At 39.2% G+C, this 23,163-nt stretch overlaps 1 protein-coding gene across 3 annotated transcripts in view; it reads right to left on the reverse strand.

The window, feature by feature from the left end:
• Window positions 1–105: 105 nt before the first annotated feature.
• RRN3 (RRN3 homolog, RNA polymerase I transcription factor) overlaps window positions 106–23,163 on the reverse strand; it is a 28,562-nt gene continuing 5,504 nt past the window's right edge. For all 3 annotated transcript variants that reach the window (XM_081255938.1, XM_081255939.1, XM_081255940.1), the window contains 15 exons: window positions 21,121–21,210; window positions 20,879–21,008; window positions 20,431–20,490; window positions 19,968–20,031; window positions 18,908–18,977; window positions 16,081–16,179; window positions 13,933–14,025; window positions 12,795–12,933; window positions 11,468–11,598; window positions 9,325–9,455; window positions 8,187–8,371; window positions 6,938–7,046; window positions 4,199–4,351; window positions 3,109–3,196; window positions 106–2,206 (listed from right to left, as the gene is read on the reverse strand). In XM_081255938.1, the coding sequence (XP_081112064.1) occupies window positions 2,045–2,206; window positions 3,109–3,196; window positions 4,199–4,351; window positions 6,938–7,046; window positions 8,187–8,371; window positions 9,325–9,455; window positions 11,468–11,598; window positions 12,795–12,933; window positions 13,933–14,025; window positions 16,081–16,179; window positions 18,908–18,977; window positions 19,968–20,031; window positions 20,431–20,490; window positions 20,879–21,008; window positions 21,121–21,210 (1,704 nt within the window). In that variant the 3' untranslated portion in view covers window positions 106–2,044. The remainder of the gene's footprint in view (window positions 2,207–3,108; window positions 3,197–4,198; window positions 4,352–6,937; window positions 7,047–8,186; window positions 8,372–9,324; window positions 9,456–11,467; window positions 11,599–12,794; window positions 12,934–13,932; window positions 14,026–16,080; window positions 16,180–18,907; window positions 18,978–19,967; window positions 20,032–20,430; window positions 20,491–20,878; window positions 21,009–21,120; window positions 21,211–23,163) is intronic.

The following is a 23,163-nucleotide window of genomic DNA, read 5'->3' on the forward strand; positions in this document are numbered from 1 at the left end:
AAAGTATAAATTAAGTAAAGTCTCAGTTGCAGTTTTCTATTGCAAAATGGTGCTTTAATACAGTAGATCAATAAATATAAAATAAAAAAACACAGGAGTCAAAAGAACATTTATATGAGAATATTCTTTATTGGGGTACCTCCCTTTATTGGCATAAGGACAAAAGTTCCAGATTAACCACGTCATTGTTTTATTTTCACAGTATTTTTTTTTCTCAAACTCCTTTGAAATTTTACTTATTTGTCTAAATACTTCTACATTAAAACTACTTCTCAACTCACAAAGACCCCACTTACTGTTAATTTCTACGGACACATTTTCAATTACTCATTTTATCCACTATACAAAAATCCCACCTTTTTGTCAGCAGTTAAAAAAACAGAGAACCTAAAGGCTCTCAAACGACTTTCCACCAAGTCACCAATACCCAAAACTTTTTAAAACAATAAAAATTTCTATTTTCCAAAAACATTTACAGACTGAAATTCAAACTCTACATTGCCATCAATGTAAATATATGAGAGCATATAAAGCCCTAGGAAAGAGAAAGTATTTCATTACAAAATATTTGTGATCAAGAAAATATCACTTGTCTTTAAATAAAGAATAGGAAAGTGGCAGAAAAATAAATATATTTAAAGGTGTCCATTTTCACAAATAACAAGTACACAAATAAGGAATGAAGCTAAAATATGCAGGAGCTTCAAAATGACTAGCAGCGCTTGCACAAATTTATTATACAGCGAGGTTGTTTAGACTCCTCTCTCTCAGTGTTTAGTTATAAAAATACAAAAAGAGCCTCACCAGAGGAGGATTTCACTGAGCTGGAATCCATGGTATGAACAGCCAGTACACAGGGACTGTAGCTGTAACCCTGACCTACTGTTGCTAGCAAAACCATTCCACCAAATAACCTAAAATCCCCTCTCTTCCCCTACTTTTGGACAAAGAAATTCTCAATGATCAATATTACATTCCACTACAAGTAGTTCCAGTTCTGACAGCGCTTCTGGGAGCGTCAGGGTAAAACACTGCGAGCTGTGTTCTATAAAAGTCCAACCCCACTTCAGTCAATGTGAATTACATTTACCTGGAACTCCTTTTTTCTTTTAAACCTATTTTTACACTCACAAATGTATGATGTGTCTGATTCTGTTTCTCTAAATCCTCTCTCGTCCCTCTAGGCTTTTATTAGTTTCTGAAGTCCCTGGAGATCTCCTTCAGTGCCAGCTCCAACTTGCAGCATCCAGGACCAGCCCTGGCCCCCTCCCCACACTTTGCTGCTATCTTCTCTGCACCCCACTGAAAACCCGCAACACAAATACAGTTACAGCAGAGGGGAAACAGCATATCCAAAAGAAACTCATTCTGAAGACTTCAAAGAGTGTCCTTGAGGATTTTTCAGTGAAAAGATATCATATCAACAATGTCCTGTTAAGTACGGCTCTGACAAAAACCTCGTTAAAAATGCAATCTGTTAAAATAGGCTGTTGCTGATATTAGAAATTTCACAATAATTATGTCAAAAAGCTGTAACAAAAAAATGTATACATTAAACAAACGAGCCAAGCTTTCAACACTTATCATCAACTCCACCGTAAAATATTGCACATGATATTGTCTTTTCCTTTGTTTTTTTTTTTGTTTTTTTTTCGCAGTACGCGGGCCTCTCACTGCTGTGGCCTCTCCCGCTGCGGAGCACAGGCTCCGGACGTGCAGGCTCAGTGGCCATGGCTCACGGGCCCAGCCGCTCTGCGGCATGTGGGATCTTCCCGGACCAGGGCACGAACCTGTGTCCCCTGCATCGGCAGGTGACTCTCAACCACTGCGCCACCAGGGAAGCCCTGTCTTTTCCTTTTGTCTGTACAGGAGCAAAACAGAAAAAACAAAAACAAAACAAAAAACCCAACCATGTCTGTTCAGACATTAGAGTAAGTCTAACTTGAAAGTGAGATGCCTGAAGCACGTAATTGCTCTAGTTCAACGAGATGCTCAAACAGTATGAACCTTGGTACTGAAGGGCACGACGGGAGGAATGTCAGTCTCAATCACAAATCCTTGTGATCATGAGGGACTGGTCTGGCAGGTATAAGACAGGTGGGGAGCCCACACTGCTTGAAGGACTGCGGAAATGCGCATCAAAGGAGCTCGGTGTAATCCCAGCTTCACCTTTCAAAAAATCATCTTCTTCATCTTCCACCACCTCCTGCACAAAGAACAGAGATTATCAACAAGATCACAAGTGGCAGTTTGAAATGCTGTCAAGAATCCCTTTCCTCAGGAATGTGCTACTTCTGGAAAGACAAAGGTGAAGGAAAAGAATCTTAATTTCGAACGCTTCCCAATGCACACTTCTTTATTATGAACCATCCGCACAACTGCTCATCACACGTTGTGAGTGTTTGTTTAGAGTCTGATTTTTTTTTTTTTGAACAGATTTTAAGCTCAAGGAGGGCAGGTAACATGATATGTCATTCTTGCTCAATCTAACATAATGTGAATGAATGAATGAATGACCATCCTCCTCAAACACAAAATTTAAAGAAAGAATAAAACTAAAAAGAGCTTTCCAATGATTACTTATGAAAAAGAAGACAGGCATATTAAAGCTGACTTTTAATATAGAAATGAACGTGCCACAAAGAAACAAATGGTGACATTTTTTATTATTGGATTCTAACTTTCTCCTTTGGCAATAGGTGCCTCAGCTCCATGGCCACGCACTGCAAGACATGCTGCAGACCTGCATCTTCACCACCTATTCATGAAAACCTACAAAATTAATGTTAACTTCTGGGAACATTTCAACAGTAAGCAAATCTGAGACTGTTACTTGGTGGTAACGATCAAATGGTAGAGATCTAAATGTGTTAAGCCAACTTTTAATTACCCTTCACTTCCAAAAGTCAGCATGTGAAGTGTCTGGTTTGAACAATTCATTAAAAAACAAGCACTATTCTTGTAAGAACACAACCTGGGCTTGGAATTCTGTAAAGGCAGAATGAACAAATGTAGTATTTTTCAAGTGTAACATTGCTATTAACTATTTGACTGTGCTCTGTAACCACATAGGAGATTCCCAGAAAGTATGTTGAATCATACATTTACCTTTTTAATGGGTTTCTTAAACTCCTGAAGCTCTTCTGCACTCATGTCTTCCCATACCTGATAAAGAGGATCAATGAATTTCTTTGACCTGTCAAGAAGATCAGGTTTCAAAATCAAATTAAATACTACAGCAAAGGTCACCACATATTTAACTCTTTTCTCACAAGACCCATTACCCAAAATGAAGAAGTAAAAACTATCGCTCAAATAATAGTAGTGTCCAAAAATATCCTATGTAGCTTCTGTAACTAATGGGGCTCCTTCTTTGTAAGAGTTCATCCACTCACGTAGATGGAGTATTACACCTACTGTTTCTCAACTTTTCATTTTCTTCTTTTTTTCATTTTTTTTTCAACTTTTCATTTTCAAGTGAAATTACTTAACTTTGCAAAGATTAACAGTGAGTTATAATATGTACAAATGAAGGTGAAATTATATTATTCTGGAAATTCCTTTTTAATATTCCTACAGTCATTTACTAAAAATAAATCTGGGTAAAAAGACCAATCTGGTTTCAGTCAACCAAGACTTAGGGGACCAGATAATCCCAAATCATTGTGTTGTTAGTTACAAACTGTCATAAGCAGAAATCCTGCTTCCTTATATATATATACATTTGAAGTTAAGACTGGCCTGGGGGTTTTCCAGAACTACCCATCCAGATAAATCACTTGGCATTTGCTTATCCTGTGCAACAGTATGGGATGTGGTCTCTATAAGAAGGAACATGTCATTAGGCAGAAATTTATGAGCCAAGAAAAGGCAGCATCCTCCCTATCCAGGTACCTCTATCCCCAGCCTCTTGTATTTTTAAACCAACAGGTTTCGAGAAAAACAAAAACCTCTTGGTGTCAATCTGGGCTCCTACTGAAGGAGAGACCTGCAAGCCCTCGTGTGCCACGACCCTCAGCAGCCTTGAACAGGCTTCTCCACACTGGGCCTGGAAAACACGCAAGGAGACCACGAGACCCTATCAACGGCCAGAAGGGCCACTCACCACAAAGAAACCCCAAATCCCGATCCTGGTAAAGGCACATACACACTGCATTTAAATTCACCATCGAAAGGTTGACTGTCTAAGTGTACCTACCTCTTCAGTACACAAGGATCGAAGGGGAAGAAAGTGTCAAGTGGGTTCGTGCAGGTTTGCACTGAGTCCCCCCCAGCAGTGTTTCTTATAACTGGCAGCATCTGGCGGTTGTTCCTCTCAATGAGGGTGTAGCAGAAAACAAGCTGGTATTTGCTGTGGAATAAAACCAACACAGACAGAGGCATTAATGTGCTGGAATTACTCTGCATGGACACGCCCGTTCGTGTGTGACAACTACCCCGACTACATAGATCTTATTGAACATAACAACTACAAGAAAAAAATAACATAAAGTAGAAAGTAATGCTTTTAGGGTACAGTCCTCTGGGCCTACTATTTACAAGTTAGCTAAGGAGAAAGAAAATGTGCTATCACTTTAAGAATGAGAGTGGGCTTAGATTACTAATTAGGCACTATTCACTAAAAATTAATGCATCCACGGTAATTCTTTTAGTTTACAGAATTATGTAGCTGTCTTTACTTATTTTTTACTGTTTGTAAGAATTAGTGGGTTGGTGAAAAAGGGATTCAGGATTCACTGAGAGGGGATATGGGTTATTGGTGGAGACACTTGGCTGTTGAAGAAATTAAGGAGGGTACTAAGGGAGAGCCATGGGGTTTACTGAATCACGACCTCAGAAAATGGTAAAGAAAAGAAAAGGCATAGTGAGTGAAAACAGTTAAATGGACAGAAAAACTTGCGATAAAAACCAATAGGACCAGGACTTCCCTGGTGGCGCAGTGGTTAAGAATCCACCTACCAATGCAGGGGACATGGGTTCGAGCCCTGGTCCGGGAAGATCCCACATGCCATGGAGCAACTAAGCCCGTGAGCCACAACTACTGAGCCTGCGCTCTAGAGCCCGCGAGCCACAACTACTGAAGCCCGTGCGCCTAGAGCCCATGCTCCGCAACAGGAGAAGCCGCTGCAATGACAAGCCCTCGCACTGAAGCGAAGAGTAGCCCCCGCTCGCTGCAACTAGAGAAAGCCCGTGCGCAGCAACGAAGACCCAGCGCAGCCAAAAATTAATTAATTAATTAAAAAACAACAACAACAACAACAACAACAAAGCCTAACAGGACCATATGTTGTCAAACTCCCTGGTGGTTATGACTTAGGAACTTCAAAAATCAGTCACTGGGCCACTTCTTTGAGAGGAAGATTTAGCTCACCTTTGCCAACTCTCCCCCTCCCACCCTCCCTCCCACGGTACTCATTCAGGTATCTGTTCTCAGGCTCTCAGGTCACTACTGCTATTTTAAGCACCATATGTTCATTTCTGTTCCATTAGCCAAGGATCACATTTGACTCTTGGTGTTAAGTGGCCAAATCACACTGGGGTACTTCGTAATATTCGGTAAAAGTGAAGATGTGCACCTCCTACAACCCAGCAACTGCACTTCTGGGTGACAGGAAGTATGTGCCTGTGTACCAGGACACACACACACACAACCATGCACCCACAATGAAAAAGGAAGACAGCTTAAATCCCAACAAAGAATCGATGTTTTAAAATTATGAGAACATTACGCAGCAGTCGAAATCAAAATACAGCTATATGAGTCAATATAGCAGAAGCAGGAGCTACAGAATGAGCCATAAATTCCTTGACAGAGACCTTTATTTCGACCTCTTGCTCTCAGCCTTACGTCTTACTCCTAACGTCCATGCTAATCCCACCCCCAGATCTAGAGCCTCTCTGGCCAGTCTGCTCCTCAGCTGCAGCCCTCTTCTCCCACCCCATGAATATTCTACGGGCAGCTGCCTCTGCTTTGCTCCATCCGTCCTACTCTTCCAGCTGCTTCCTATCTTCCTGCGATGTGCTGGAAACGTCCACCCACTGGACACTGTTGCTTGTTGGTTTCTTATCTTAATTCTTTACTACCATTTTTGAGATCTGAGGGAGAGAGAATACCTTGAACTAGATGGCCAGCAAAGGAAAAATACGCATGCTGAATGAGAGCAACAAGATGTCTAAAGGGGACTGAGGGATGCAGAAATTATTCTTATCTTCTAATAGCTCAATCTGTTAAAGATTTTAAGCTATGATCCTGCCCTCAATATCATGATAAGATACCCAAGGTCTCCAATTCACTTTCTACGTGAAGCAGAATAATTCAGTGAATGCTTATGAAGGAGCCGGCCTGCCAGCATTCAAACCTTAGCTCTGCCACAGTCTAGCCATGACTCCACACAAGTCATTCAATCTCTCTGTGCCCCCCTTCTCGTCATTTATAAATAGGGATTAATAATACAGTCATAGGATTGTGTGAGGATTAAGTGAGTTCTATGCAGAGTGCTTATCAGAACTGTGCTGGGCACACAATAAATGCTACACACATCAGCTGTAGCCACAAGGCCCTCAATGAACCAATTTCCTATTGTTGGATGTTTATCTCATGTCCAGTCTATTTTTATTACCATTATGAGAGTCACTCTAATAAACATCTGTGGTTTGTACCTCTCAGCTTGCTAGCTGCCTTACTTATTTCAAAGTGCCTAAGCTTCTGCTGAAGTATCGTCCTTAGATTAAAAAGTAGTAGCAATTTCCAGTGCAACCAAAGTATAAAAACAATACCTTCAATGCAGTACTTTCCACAAGTACTGGGTTATTGGTTTTTAAATGTTTTTTGTTATTAATTTTGTTAAATAATTCCACAGAAATTTAACGGAATTTTACAATACTAACATAAATTCACTTTGAAATAACTTCCACAAATAAAGCATAAATAACTTACTTTGTGATTGCAGCAAAAAAGTTAACTACCGAGGGCAGGCAAATCTTCAGAGGATTTAGCTGACTCATCACTATCCGTTCAAAATTTAGACTTTGAAGGTACCTCAAACCTTTGATTAAAAAACAAAAGATTTTTTTTAAAAAGGTACAAACACAATAGTCTAAGCAGCACCTATGATTTTATACAGTAAAAAAAACAAATTTAAAAAAGGTACTTGCACAAATGCATTAAAGGTCCATGTAGACAGTCACACAGTGTAGAGCCCAAAGAATATCACTAGGTTCAACCATATGTATTTATGACCAAACCAACTTTTCTAAAGAAAAGAGTTTATTCTTTTAAAGATTCGGGAAGTAAACATACATTCCCAGTGGGCAATAACCTTACATGACAATTTGGAACTCAGATATAAGCAACCTCAGCACATGCTGAACGTACAGAGGGAAACAAAGACTGTGTGATGATTTCTACTAACAATCATGGAATCATTAAAAAGCTGAGGCAACATAGTGATTCTCCATTCCTTAGAGGTAATGATTATACAATATGGAATTTCTCCTTCTTGAATTCCATATGTATACACACACACACACACACACACACACAATCTGTCAATGCGACAGCCAACAAAACCAAGAGAGACTTACATGTCTTAAGTTATCAGTAAAGTTGAGCATGTTTTTCAAGTGTGCATTAATTGTTTGTATTTCAGGGTTTTGTTTGTTTGTTTACAAAAAACTATGGAGGTAGAAGGAAAAATTAGGTAGATACTACTGTCTTGGAACCGATAAATATACTTCTCTCCTATGTTAAAAAGAAAGACACCACACTTATTCTAAGAGGCAAGCAAACCAACTTGTGCCTAAGTGTCTTTTGTTAGGAGATTCTTTGACATATATTTTGATAAAAATTACTAAAAATGGCATAATGTAATGGCTTACAAGAAATAGGTCCTCTTTTTTTAACATCTTTATTGGAGTATAATTGCTTTACAATGTTGTTAGTTTCTGCTTTATAACAAAGTGAATCAGTTATACATATACATATGTTCCCAAATAAAATAGGTCCTCTTTAACCAAGAGGCTTACCATTTATTTATACAAAAAAAAAAAAGCAGTGATTTTACTTACCTTGTGATAAAACCTTGTCCTACTAGAGTTCATACAACTATTTTTAAGCCCCACATCTTTTTAGAAGTGGGGCTTAAAAGGAAAATCCAGTTCATATCCATCAACCCCACATCACTGACCTTCCTTCAGGTTTCCACTTAAAAGCTGCCTGTGTCTAAAAACAAAAGTGTAGAACACAGCTTGGCAGGCTGAATAAAATGGTCCGTGGAGAGCAACGTCACAAAATGCCTTTGTTCCTGAATCCTGGTTATTAAGGTATACGTGCAGCCACTTAACCAAAAGATCGAGGCATGATTTTACAGTACTAGAGAAAAGAAAAATTCAAGTCAACTTCACTTGCTTCATAAAAAACTAGAATGACATATAGGAACACACAATTGCCTCTCCTTACAAACTAAGAAAAGTCTGTCCTTTGGCTTCTGTATCTATCACCCATGGGCACAGAGAAGCAAAGAAAGGAAAGAAAATGGTAGGCAGGTGTAAAGACAGCCTTCCAGTTACAAGCTCAAGCACATGGACCGCCTAGGAACAACTGGCAGGCTCCTAAGAATGCCTGAAGTCCCAAGAGCTGGAGAACAGTTTCTCCTCATCAACTCAGAAGGGCTTCTCCGATGGCCTCCCAGCCCTCTTGGGGGAATATGGCCAAAGAGCAGGGCATGTTTACCCACATCTTACAAGAGAAAGACAGTCCGGTTGACCTCACCATTCCCTAAGGGGTTCTGATGAAATCCCATGGTCAACAATTTAGGGCAGAACAGCCAGATAGCTTTTAGCTGTCAGGAAAGGGTTTTTAAATAGTATCCTTGCCCAAAGATATCTTCATGGATAACTAGAAGAAACAGGTCCAGAGCTGGCCTCCTAAATAGATCTATTACCTTTAAAAGGATTTTTTCCTTCAGCTTTAACAGATACAATTGATTCGGAATGCAAATGAAAAATGACAAACCTATAAAAAGAATCAAAACAGTATACAACACTGTACACCATCCATAAAGACAAATGGATCTTCATATTCAAGTGCAACCATACAGAACAGATTACAAAAGCTTTTCATGTGAGGTTTTACATTTTGAAAAGGAGATATTTTATTCTGAAATTGCCTCTCAGAAATATAAACATCTTGAATAGAGTGGGAGAACAGATTTTTTCACTTTAAAGACAGACCAAAAAAATAAGGCAGATATTTCTCTGACTTGAAACAATACTATACTTTTTAAAGCATGATATGAAAAGCGCTTGGAAAATTAGGTTACTTACATAAGAGGAACAAATTTAGCTCTTGCCAAAAAGCTTCCAATATAATTTGCAGCAGCTTGCCTGATGATAGCAGGATTATTTGGATCCTGCAATTTTTTCCACAGATGTTCCAAAAATGCTTCTGCAAATCCCTATAAAAAGAGAAGGTGTTGGTCTCATCTTTTTTTAACACTTAAGATATTCTGGCGATCAGAATCCTAAGATTTTTAACTAACCAATATGGCAAAGTTCTAGTATCTCAGTTATACTGCTAGATAAATAATGAATACATTATCATGGTTCTTATTTTTAAAACACCTTGAGATAATACTATTAAAAACAAAAGGTGTTCCACAGCATTAAATAATTCAATGGATCCCAAAATCAACCCTACAGGGGCTTCCCTGGTGGAGCAGGGGTTAAGAATCCGCCTGCCAATGCAGGGGACACAGGTTCGAGCCCTGGTCCAAGAAGATCCCACATGCCACAGAACAACTAAGCCCGTGCGCCACAACTACTGAGCCTGAGCTCTAGAGCCCACAAGCCACAACTACTGAGCCTGTGTGCCACAACTACTAAAGCCTGTGCGCCTAGAGCCTGTACTCCGCAGCAAGAGAAGCCACCACAATCAGAAGCCCATGCACCGCAACAAAGAGTAGCCCCAGCTCACTGCAACTAGAGAAAGCCCGTGTGCAGCAAGCAAGACCCAACATAGCCCCCCCACCACAAAAAAAAAAAAAAATCAACCCTACAGATTCAGGGCTTTGGAACCCTACAGATTTGTGACAGGGCTTTGGGATCCACCAGTTTTTAAAGCTCTGTTAGCGGAACTTCTCTGGTGGTCCAGTAGTTAGGATTCGGTTCTCTCACTGCCAGGGCCCAGGCTCTATCCCTGGTCAGGGAGCTAAGATCCCAAAAGCTAAGTGGTGCAGCCAAAAAATAAATAAATAAATAAAGCTATGTAAGTGATTCTGATATTTAGCCATAACTGGAAACCAGTGATTAACCACGCTCACATGGGAACCCCTTCTGCACTACCTTTCAGACTATACATATCAAACTTAACCAGAAATAGAGACTAAAGTATAGTCGGTGGGACTTCCCTGGTGGTCCAGTGGGTAAGACCGTGAGCTCCCAATGCAGGGGGCCCCGGTTCGATCCCTGGTCAGGGAACTAGATCCCGCACACATGCCCCAAATATGAGACCGTATGCTGCAACTAAAATATCCTGCATGCTGCAACAAAGACCCGGTGCAGCCAAAATAAATAAATAAACATTTTAAAATAAACAAATAAAGTATAGTTGGCATTTGACTAATTATGCTAATTGTAGGAAAAAAACAGACCAATTCGCTTCTTTTCAACAAAGGATGCAACCTCCAACTTCTCCCAAATAGCTCTTTTCAAAAGCTACTAACACATGCTTTGGGGCAGATTGAGTTTAACTTTCCTATCCGTGACCAATACTCTCCTGGACTATTCTAGGAAGCTACACAATAGTTGCAAAGAAGAGTCCTGTGTTCCTTTGGTTTGCTTTGTTCTCAAAATAGAAAAACAAAGTCTAAAGTTTTAAAATCCTAGATTAAAAATTTAGTTTGGGCTAGTTAAGATCAACTGAAAGAGAATAAAGAAAATAAACAGTTAAATATCCCTTATGAGATTTTAATAAAGGCTTGAACTAAAGGGAAGGGCACCACCTAGTGGACCACATGCAGGATGACACTTTCAGAGCACTCAGCTTAAGCTGAAGGGCAGCAGCAATGCCCTCTGCTCTTTCCATGGGTTGAAAAGGGCTTGTTATTTCATCAGGGGCACTAAGTAAAATGAGCTCAAGACAAAGAAATACCTCATGGTCTCTATTCCACACCTCCCTCCACCCCCCCCCCCTTTTTTTTTTTTGCGGTACACGGGCCTCTCACTGTTGTGGCCTCTCCCGTTGCAGAGCACAGGCTCCGGACGTGCAGGCTCAGCGGCCATGGCTCACAGGCCTAGCCGCTCCCTGGCATGTGGGATCTTCCCGGACCGGGGCACGAACCTGTGTCCCCTGCATCGGCAGGTGGACTCTCAACCACTGCGCCACCTGGGAAGCCCCACCCCCCATTTTTTAAGGGAAAATTCTGGGAAAGAATAAAATAAGCTACAATAATGTGAATGACATACTCACCAATTTAAAGCTACAGAGGTAAAACATGAAAAACTGCACATGGCAAGAGGCATGGGTGGGCAACAGGAGTTTGTCAAAGATGGTTATGAGATCTCGATATAAATCCTTTGTTTTGTTGTTATCAATCTTACCTACAAAGAAAATTTGGCATTTCAGTTTTAAAAGACATTATTTTCAAGCTACCAGTTTCATTTACCAAATTTGTAAACAGCAAACAACACCATTAAGACATACATCATCTATTAAGCTATGGGGGGGTGGGGGGGAATGCCATCTTTATTTTGTACAGTTTCCTTTTTAATTACAATAACCCAGCACTGGCAAGGAAGCAGGCTCTCATCTCATACATACTACTGTGATGCCACACATTGTAAAACTGCCATTTAGAAGCAGAAGCCCTCTGATCCAGTAATTCTACTGCTAGAAATTTATCACAAGCAAATAATTGACAATATATATACAAGGATGTTCATTATACTGTTATTTATAATGGCAAAAAAAGCGGGGAGAAAAAAAAATAAGAAACCAGTTAAATCCATATAACTATTTTAGAAGAACAGTGAATGGTATGAGAAAATGTTCACAAGAGGTGAAAAGGAAAGATTATAAAATACTACATATAGTGTGATCCCCAAATCCACTGAGAAAAACACATATACCCGTGCAAACAGAAAAGAAAAAAAAATGCCAATAATGGTTCTCCAAATAGTAAGAATGTGGCTGTATAAACTTTGTAAAAATCCTTTCCTGTATTCTCCAAATTTTCTCTAATCAATATGTATTATTTTTATAACAGCAAGAAAGTTAAAGTAGTAACATATTAATTCAGATTCAAGTCCTAATAATAGGACTGAGTGGCATGGCAAAGCCTCTAGACTAAAAATTCTGTAAGGGCAAGAAGCATTTCAATTTGTTCACTACAGTACCAACACCTGGCAAAACCAAAGGACCTAGACTCTCTAAATTCAATATGGAACACCAAGTACCACGTATCAACGTCTACTACACCATTTCTTAAATGTCTTGAACTTGAGGTCCGCCTAAAACTGTCCAAACTCCATATATAAGCTTTCAATACAGTAATCAGTGAAAATATCATCAAGGGCTTTGAAGACAAACATAACTAAGCCTGAATCCCAGTCCCACTATTCTCAAGCTATGTCATGTTGGCAAGTAACAATCTCTCCAAACCTTCTCTTCCCCATACTCAAAACAGTGATTTTTTTGACAGGATTTCTATCAGTACTAAAGTATGAAAAATAGCCAGCACAGTGCATTGTAGGTGTTCAACAAAGCAGCAGTTACTGTGACTACTACAGGTTGTTACCATCTACATAGCAGACATCCTTAATGTAGGACAAAAGTAAAGACAGCAGGATGTCCAGGCGTTCAGCTACAGGATGGACCATCTGATCAAGCATTCCCGGATCGGCCTTTGTTTCGTGGTCAGTTTCTTCATCTTCGTCCTTTGAAAGTAAAGTAAAAACTAACATTAAAAGCCTCAGTAAAAGTAGTTTAGTGAGAAAATTCTGAGGTAATCGTTTCCTTTAAAAGATAAAATAAAATACACAAAGACCTTTCCAGGCGGGGGCTCTCAACCAGAGGTGTGAATCAGAACCACCCGTGGAATTCAAAATGAAAGCACAGATTCAGCCTCTGATTCTCATTTAGACACCCATTTACAGTGTGGCCATGCAAACATCACAGATTTCCCCCAGCTCCTGGCACCCACTGTTGGTGCCAGGTTTCCTTTCCCAGGACAGGGCACCCATCCCCGAGCTGCTATGAGTATTGGCTGCCGACAGCTCACAGCTGCCCCCCTTCTCCAGAGAAATGCCCTTGCTGCTCCCATTCCCTCCCCATCAGAACCGACTGACATGAAGTCACAGGAGGCCATCTCTTTGGTCTCAAGGTAGGGCTAACTCTATCCTGCAACTCATGATCCAGAGCTTCTGCGGGGGATCAGGCTGTAGCTGCTTTCCAACTGAGACTGAACTCTCACTTAGTTCCTTCCCGTCTTTTCCAGCTTCCTCACACCCTCTGTCCCAAGGGCACCTGAATCCCCATCTCAGGCTCTCCTCCCAGTGAACCCAACTGAAGACACTGCCCCAGGTAGAGAAGCAGTGCATTAAGGTATACAATTTGTAAAACACAGAAGTTACATTGGTATGCTTTTCCATTTATCACTCTTTCACAAACAATATGTGGTTTACAAAAACAAAGAACAAACAGAAGAATAAAAATGAAACATACTTCACCAAACCCAAATTCAAAGCCTTGGAAATAAGCTCTACTAGTCAATAAGCCACAAAAAAGCAAACTACTCATTTAAAAAATCATTTTCAAGTTTGCTGAAATACTGTTTTAATTCAAAGCCTTGAAAAAGGTAAGAAGCCATTAGCTGTTTCTTCCCACCCTCTGGGACAGTGAACTGCGTATGTCTGATTTCATTAATAAATGCTCACCATATTAAAGAGCCCTTCTGTGGCATCTGTTCCACTACTAGTCTGAGTTGCTGTTTCCTCAGCATCTTCAATATCCTGCCGGGATGCATTCACCTACATTACAACAAAGAAAAAAAAAAAAGAATAAAAGCATTTAAAATATAACTACATTATTCAGGGACTTGAAATTCATCTGATACACATGCTTTAAAGATGTCCAAATTAGCACCCTATATAGCACTGTAACTCAATAAACAATCACAATGCAAACCTATAAATGGGTCTGGGTCATGGAGAAATTTACAAGATTATAAATTAAGCTCCCTGTACTACATATGTACATAAAATTAATATGAACTGTGCTATGTTGGTCTAAAACAGATAGCTTCAACAAACTCAACGTTTATTCCAATTCTTACTATGCACAAGACACACGCATGGTGTATAAGAAGCATATCATCAATCAACTGAGGAGAAAATTATTAAATGCAATCAAGTTTGAATTAATGAATATTTATTTGGCTATATAACCCTTCAGATATCTTGTTTAACATACCACTCAAATCATGCCTTTTCAACTGTCTATAAATGACCTTCTTCCTAAATATACTCTAAAACGTTCCATAAGCATATATTTATGCAGTTGACCAGAGAGGTTTAACTCCAAGTGAGCAATGTGCCAGCCCACCCAACCTCCAGCCCTTCCTAGACCTCCTACAGAATCAATGTTCTTCCCATCAACTCCTATTTCCTTAGTCCACAAACCTCAAGTCTCCCCAACCCTGAAACATGTCTCTCACCCTGCCTCATCCCCTCTTTACACCACAAACCCTCACCGCGTCTCTAGCAGCCCCACTTCCCAACCATCCATGCTCTCTCCAGCAACAGACTACCTCCTAAACACCAAACCCAAGGACTTTGCTTTTCTCATCCTCCTTAAAAAGCTCAGCAATAGGGGACTTCCTTGGTGGTCCAATGGTAAAGAATCTGCCTTCCAATGCAGGGGACGTGGGTTCGATCCCTGGTCAGGGAACTAAGATCCCACATGCCACGGGGCAACTAAGCCCGCACGCCACAACTACTGAGCCTGTGCGCTGCAACTAGAGAGTCTGCATTCTGCAAACTACAGAGCCCACGCACTCTGGAACCACACGCCACAACTATATAGAGAACACCCGTAAACCACTAGAGAGAGAAAACCCGCACACCACAGCTAGAGAGAGAAAATCTGCACACCACAACTAGAGAGAAGTCCATGCGTCGCAACAAAAGATCCCTCATGCTGCCAACTGAGACGCGACGCAGGCAAAAAATAAATAAATAATGATAAATAAATAAATAAGAAAGAAAGAAAAAAAGAAAGGAAAGAAAAAAAGAAAGGAAAGAAAGAAAGGTCAGCAATATCTCATGCTGCTTACTAAAGCCTTCCCCCCTCCAGATCCTCCCTGGGTGTCCAGACTCTCGGTCTTCCTCTCATTTCCGATCTCACTTCCCCTCTCCTGTTGGCCTCATTCTCAGTGCCCTACCTGCAGCTACAACTGCTTGGTGAATATTCTCCATTAGCTCCCCACCTGCACCTCAATCCATTCAAAATGGAACTCATCATCCTGCAACTTCCTCCTGACGTTTCTCATTACTGTTACCGCAACACCAAACTTTCCTTCCACAGGGAGCTACCTTTGAAGGGTTCCTTTCCCTTACCTTCCACTCCTCCACTTCCAATCCAGTCTCAAGGACCTTTCCTCCCCCTGTCACCAGAATCTATCACTTTCTCATTCCCACTGCAGCTTATTGCAAGCCTCTTTAAAAAAAGTATAAAGAATCCCAAAATAACTTCCTTAGGTATGCATTTCCAACTTCTTCTGACTACATCAGGTTTTCTAGCTCATAACGCATGTGCTCCATTCACAGCATTTACCACAACTGTACTTTTCCATTTACGTGACTATTTAATTAATGCCTTGTTCCCCAACCATGAGAGATGGGACTGTCTATAAACACCAGCACATCAATGCTCAAAGAAATGTTCAAAGAAATGAATCAAAGGTGGAACTGTGGATTTTTTTCCATTGTTGCTACTACTGTTTCAAATATTATGATGATAACAAACACTATAACATTATTTAATAAATAAAAATCAAAGAGAAAAACAGATTACCCAATACTTACGTCCAACTTGAGCAGCTTTTCAATAACGAGCTCCAGAATTTCATGTCTCAAGGTTGGAAAATACACACTAATCCTTAGTAAGTTATGAACATAACATTCCTAAAACATAAAAAGATGAACATTTCAACAGAGAATAAATGTTTCATAATTATGCAAGCAAAACATCAATTACACAATCTTTAGTTTCAACTATTCAAACAGAAAAGACTATCAAGCAACATAGAAACACTGTTTATATACACAATACTAGAATAATTTAATTACCCCCAGTAAATTAAGTTTGTGATTTGTATACTTCTACAGTGTTTTTTTTTTTTTTTTTCTTTTTGCGGTATGCGGGCCTCTCACTGTTGCGGCCTCTCCCGTTGCGGAGCACAGGCTCCGGACGCGCAGGCCCAGCGGCCATGGCTCACGGGCCCAGCCGCTCCGCGGCATATGGGATCCTCCCAGACCGGGGCACGAACCCGTATCCCCTGCATCGGCAGGCGGACTCTCAACCACTGCGCCACCAGGGAGGCCCCTTCTACAGTGTTTTTAAAACAGGTTTGTTGAGATATAATTCATATAAAATTCACCTATTTATAAAGTGTACAATTCAATAGTTTTTAGTATATTCACAGAGTTGTGTAACCATCACCATAATCAATTTTAGAACATTTTCATCACTCTAAAAAAAAACCTTGTATCTTCTAATAATGTACCTCCTCCCAGCCCTAGGTAACCACTGGTCTACTTTCTTTCTCTATGAATTTGCCTAGTACAGACATTCCATATAAGTGGAATCTTACAACATGTGGTGTTTTAGCATAATGTTTTCAAGGTCCATTCATGTTGTAGAAAGTAAACTATTCTTTTTTTATTGCCAAATAATATTCCAATGTATAGACATAGTACATTCTGTTTATTCATAAGCTGCTAAACATTTGGTTTCCATATTTTGGCTACCATGAATAATGCTGCCTTGAACATTCATGCAAAAGTTTTCAGGTGGACATATATTTTTATTTCTCTTGGGTATGTACTTAGCAGTGGAAATACTAGGTCATATGGCAATTCTACATTTAACCTTTTTGAGGAACTGTAAGACTGTTTTCCAAAGTAGCTGCACCATTTACCATTTTACATTCCCACCGGCAGGGTAAGGGGGTTCTGGTTTCTCCACATCCTTGCCAACACTTGCTATTATCTATCTTTTTGAGTACAGCCATCCTAGTTGGTAAGAAACAGTATCTCATGGTTTTGACTTGCATTTCCCTAATGGCTAATGATGTTGAGTTTCTCATGTGCTCATTAGCCATTTGTATGACTATTTTGGAGAAACACCTATTCAGACCCTTTGTCCATTTTTAAATTGGGTTATATGACTTTTCATTATTGAGTTAGTAAGAGTTATTTATATACTCTAGATACAAGGCCTTTATCCGATACATGATTTGCAAGTATTTCCCCATTTTAAGTCATCTTTTCATTTTCTTAAAGGTGTCCTATGAAGCACAACAGTTTTTAATTTTGATGAAATCCAATTTAACTTCTTCTATGGCTGCTTGTGGTATATCTAGAAATTGTTGTCTAATCCAAGGTCACAAATATTTTCACCTATTTTCTAAGAGTTTTATCCACTTTGAGTTCAATTTTGTATATGGTGTAACAAGTCCTATTTCATTCTTTGCATGTGAACATACTCTTGTCCCAGAACCAATTGTTGAAAAGACTATTCTTTTCCCCATTGTCCTGTACAACAAGTTTTTATACATTAATCTTATATCCTGTGACTATACTGAACTCATTTATTACCTCTACTGTTTTTGTGGATTCCTTAGGATTCTTCTATATGTAAGATCATGTCATCTGCAAACAGAGATAGTTTTACTTCTTCCTTTCCAATCTGGATGCCTTTTTCTTTTCATTGCCTAACTCACCTGGCTAGAACCTCTAGAATAATACTGACCAGAAATGGCAAAAGTGGACATCCTTGTTTTGTTCCTTATCTTAGGGGAAAGCCTTCAGTCTTTCACTACTGAGTATAAAGTTAGTTGTGAATTTTTCATAGATGCCTTTTATCAGGTTGAGAAAGTTCCCTTCTATTTTTGTCATAAAAGGGTTCTGGTGCTTTTCCATCTATTGAGATGACCATATGGTATTTATCATTTATTCTGATACAGTATACTAATTGGTTTTGGGGTATTAAATCCACCTTGCATTCCTAGGATAAATTTCATTTGATCATGGTGCATAATTCCTTTTATATGTTGTTAAGTTCAATTTTCCAGTATTTTGTTGAGAATTTTTGCAATTATGTTCATAAGAGATACAGAATTTGTAATACTCCACTTGAAGCACACCATCACAAATAGCAGCAAAAGTTATTAACTCCTTATTTAATACCTGTAATATATTATTTAGGAAAAAATAATCTATGCTTAAAAGGGAACCACTATTGAAAGTTATGCAGATGATCTAAATATTACACAAAAAACTTAAGACTTCATCTATAGAAGGCTCTGCCTTCATGTTCAAATAAAGCACGTTTATAATTGGTAGTAAATGAACTATTATCTTCTAGTAATTCCCACCTGTATAAGCATTAAGCCTATTTAGATATTTCTGCAATGGACTCTGCCTTTGACTTGCACGTAGGAATAAGAGAAAAGGCACTGAGAACCCTCAGTCAGTCACTTGCTAGGAAAGGAATCTGAGTCAAATTCTTAGTCTTGAGTTTAAAATTCAGCAGACAAAACAACTTTTAAGAAAAAGACCTAAACTCACCTAAAACTACATCACAAAAAACAACTTTTCCATTAGTTTCCCCCATGAAAAGATTTCTTACCAACGTTCTCTCCGATTTTCGAACAAACGGAAATTTTTCCACCAGTATCGGCATAAGAAACCATGGTGTTCTATTTTAAAAAGAAAAAACATGCAGTCCATGCAATCCATGTTAACTGGACATTCTTGGAAGGTTAACATTTCCATTCTAAGAGCAAATATAGATACAGAAGGCAAACGGTAACTCCTACTTCAAGCAATTGGAACTGAAAATAAATGCATGGCTTCAGAGAAAATCTGTAACAACTTAGGGAAAAATAAGCTTCTATTAAGTTTGATATCAACAGTAAATTAAAGGGGGATCCTTTCTTCCACAAAAGTTTAATGAAGGCTTCAGTTTAAAATCTAAACACTTCCCACTGCACATATATATTATTTTAAAAAGGAGAAAAAATTATCAACTTGGACTTTTTTTTTTTTTTTTTTTTTGCGGTACGCAGGCCTCTCACTGCTGTGGCCTCTCCCGTTGCGGAGCACAGGCTCCAGACGCGCAGGCTCAGCGGCCATGGCTCACGGGCCCAGCCACTCCGCGGCATGTGGGAATCTTCCCGGACTGGGGCACAAACCCGTGTCCCCTGCATCGGCAAGCGGACTCTCAACCACTGCGCCACCAGGGAAGCCCTAGACTTTTTAAAGTTAGCTTATTTGCTAAACTTACTGGGGGAATTTGAAGTTCACCCCTCCAAAAGAAACCTACACACCTTAAAAGATTTTCTTAGAACTAATTTTTATTCATATGGCATGACACAAACGCAGGGGCTTCTAACTGAAAAGTTTTGGATATCGTGTCTGTTGAAGATAAAAGCAAAATTCCAACCACCATATAAAGCTGGAGGGGAGAGTTTGCATACAAGATTTGAAAAATAGTTAAAGACAATGAATAGAGAACTGAAATGCCATTTTTTATAGAATGTGATCTGATATCAACAGGATACAAAAAATATGCAGCATATAACTTCAGTTTTGATGCTATGAATATTTTACAATTTTCTACTAACCAATCATAATTTTCTTGAGACTTAAACACCGCAATTCAAAATAAGTAACCAAAGTATACTCACGATGGGACATATCTTGCTATTATTTTTAAGGCTCTGTGACATGTGTCAAAATTTGCAGGAAGATCTACAAGGTGAAAAGGGAGAGTATGAGCATCAAGATAAAACTGAAAACTGAACAATTATCTACCTAAGTCTAAAAATGCCTGCTAACCAAAACTGAATCATTTGTCAGCAAAATAATAATTTCAAGAGTTTTCTCCATGACCGACTATCAATGAAGACTATAAATAATGCCATTAAGGGCAACTGATTGCACATTAACATTAAATATAACAAAATGATTCAATCAAAGGTTGCCTTTTGTTGCAGCCTACATATCAGATTAAGTCCTGGAGGTGCCAGGAAACTTCAGCATTCAGCACGCGGTCACTAGGACAGTTCAGCAGGCGTTCACTAGGACAGTTCAGCACACGGTCACTAGGACACAGGAGGCAGTCTTTGCTTTAGTCCCCTTTATACTTACTATCATCTTCGTCATCAGAATCCGAAACATCTATGTCACCTTCCTTAGTGACCACTCGGGCTTTTGAGGAAAAAAGGAAATATGTTATTCTTCTAATATTGATCTAAACAATCAACAGCTACATAAAAAAGCGATTTTTCCATTGCCCAAACTTAATAAAATTTACAATGGGGGCAGGAGGTTTAAGTAGCTAAAAATCCCTGAGTTCCAAGACTTCGTCAGAAGCTCACTAAAGCAAATTACAATCCATAAAAATCATAGCAACAAATGAATCTAGACACTTCCACAGAGGTCATTATAGGGGACAGACATGTACCAGAACTGCTGCCAATAAGCATCCTGGAATATTCCATGGTGGCATAATCTCCAAAATATAGTGGGAAGGTAACTTTTTAATAGAGATATTTAGAAAATTAAAAATCAAAGCAAGCAAAGAGCAGCCACTTACGAGGTACAAAATGAGAAGCAATCATGCTGAGACATGGTCTAAGGAAGACAGTCTGTGCTGATACAAGATTACCGAGGAAAGCTAAATACTCCTCCACCACTGTCTGACTTCTATTTAACCACTGCAACCTCTAGAGGTGGGAGGGAGAGAAAGACAAAAGGAACATTTTACTGATACAATATATACTATTTTCGAAGTACTGAATTACATATAATAGTTGATGAAATAAATGGCGAACTTACCAACAGAATATTAATAAGCTGCTCAAAGTCTTTTGTCAAGTACATGATGGAGGAACGGAATTCCAGCAGCCAGTTAATAATCTGGTCATCCTTAAGTTAAACAAAGAAAAGTACGTTCAAAATCACAAATTCTCACAAATAACAGAGAAATGGTATCTATCTGGCATTGATCATCTATCAACAATATTTAGGGACTTCCCTGGTGGTCCAGTAGTTAAGACTTTACCTTACGATGCAGGGGGTGTGGGTTCAATCCCTAGTCAGGGAGTTAAGATCCCACATGGCTCGTGGCCAAAAGACCAAAACAAAAAACAGAAGCGACATTGTAACAAATTCAATAAAGACTTAAAAAAAAAACCCGTCCACATCAAAAAAAAAAAATTTAAATTGGGGGAAAAAAAATGTCACAAACTTGGACTTAAGCCAAAGTTGGGATGAAAATTTCTTAGTTTGTATCAAAATGGAAAAAGATGTTACAATAAATTTTCCTTTTTTTAAAGTAATATAATAACTGATATACAGGAAAAAGAATCAAATGCAATACTTAATTCTAATCACTTCTGTTTGCCCTAGAAAAGTGAGAACACCTCAAATGCTGACACCTGGGACTTCTTTAAACTAAAGAATTGTAACAGATTCAAATATTCTAAGACCACAAGGACCAACACGTACCTCTACTTCCTCTATACTCATGCTGACCTGCAAGCATGTTGACAACATTCACCTAAGCTGATTAACTAGAGTCATCAATAAATGTAACTTTTTCTTAACCCAACCTTCAAACGGGTTTAAATGAATTAAAATGTGTTCTATATAAGTGATGGTTCCACTACTCCATTAAATATTTTTCAGACAATAAAATTACTATTCATAATACTTTTAGTGACATGGGGAAACCTAAATAGCAGTACAAAAAAAGCCATGTAAAGAATAAGATATCAGTTATATTTAATAAAGATAGTGTTTGTATTCATGCATATATACAGCATACACAAGAAAAAAATTAAAGCCCCTAATTTTGGGGAATTCCCTGGTGGTCCAATGGCTTTCACTGTTGAGGGTGTGGGTTCAATCCCTGGTTGGGGAACTAAGATCCCGCAAGCTGGGCAGCGCAGCCAAAAAAGAAAAAAAAAAAGGCCCTAATTTTTTAAAGAAAATGGTTAATGCTAAGACTCAGTAGGGGAAAGAGACATATGGTGTTGTACCTTTAGCAACAGACTACAAACAGACCGTGTTGAACCTACAGTGATAAACTATTAGCAGACAGGGCTGGACCTATAGCAGTAGACTATTTATAGGGAGTGTCATTTAGTGAGAACACACCATGTGCCAGGCATGGTGCTCAACACCGTACATATATACCTTTTCCGAATCCTGACAATGCTGCAAATGGATTACTGTTATTCCCATTTTACAGTTGAGGCAACTGAGCCTAAGAAAGATTAATAAGCAATTTGCCCAACCAAACCAGTAAAAAACTAGGTTCAAACCTGACCGCCTACAGGAATAAAGATGTAGACGTAGAGAATGGACTTGGGGACACGGGGAGGGGGAAGGGTAAGCTGGGACGAAGTGAGAGAGTGGCATGGACATATATACACTATCAAATATAAAACAGATAGCTAGTGGGAAGCAGCCGCATAGCACAGGGAGATCAGCTCGGTGCTTTGTGATCACCTAGAGGGGCGGGATAGGGAAGGTGGGAGGGAGACGCAAGAGGGAGGAGATATGAGGATGTATGTATATGTATAGATGATTCACTTTGTTATAAAGGAGAAACTAACACACCACTGTAAAGCAATTATATTCCAAAAGGATGTTTAAAAAAAAAAAAAAACCTGTCCGCCTAGATCAACGCTCTGCCCACTTTCCCACAATGCCTTGCCCCACATGAAGGAGCTCCCCACGTTTTCCCCACCGGTTCACCAGTGAGTGCTTCCTATGCATTACCTATGTGACAAACCTCAATGACACTGGCTATTTACTGATGAACCCTAAGTAACCTGGTAATAAAATAAAGTAAGTTGCAACTCATTTGCACTA

The sequence above is a fragment of the Mesoplodon bidens genome (genome assembly GCF_964165515.1).
Source record: "Mesoplodon bidens genome assembly, chromosome: 15".
In the NCBI taxonomy this organism is placed as follows: Eukaryota; Metazoa; Chordata; class Mammalia; order Artiodactyla; family Ziphiidae; genus Mesoplodon; species Mesoplodon bidens.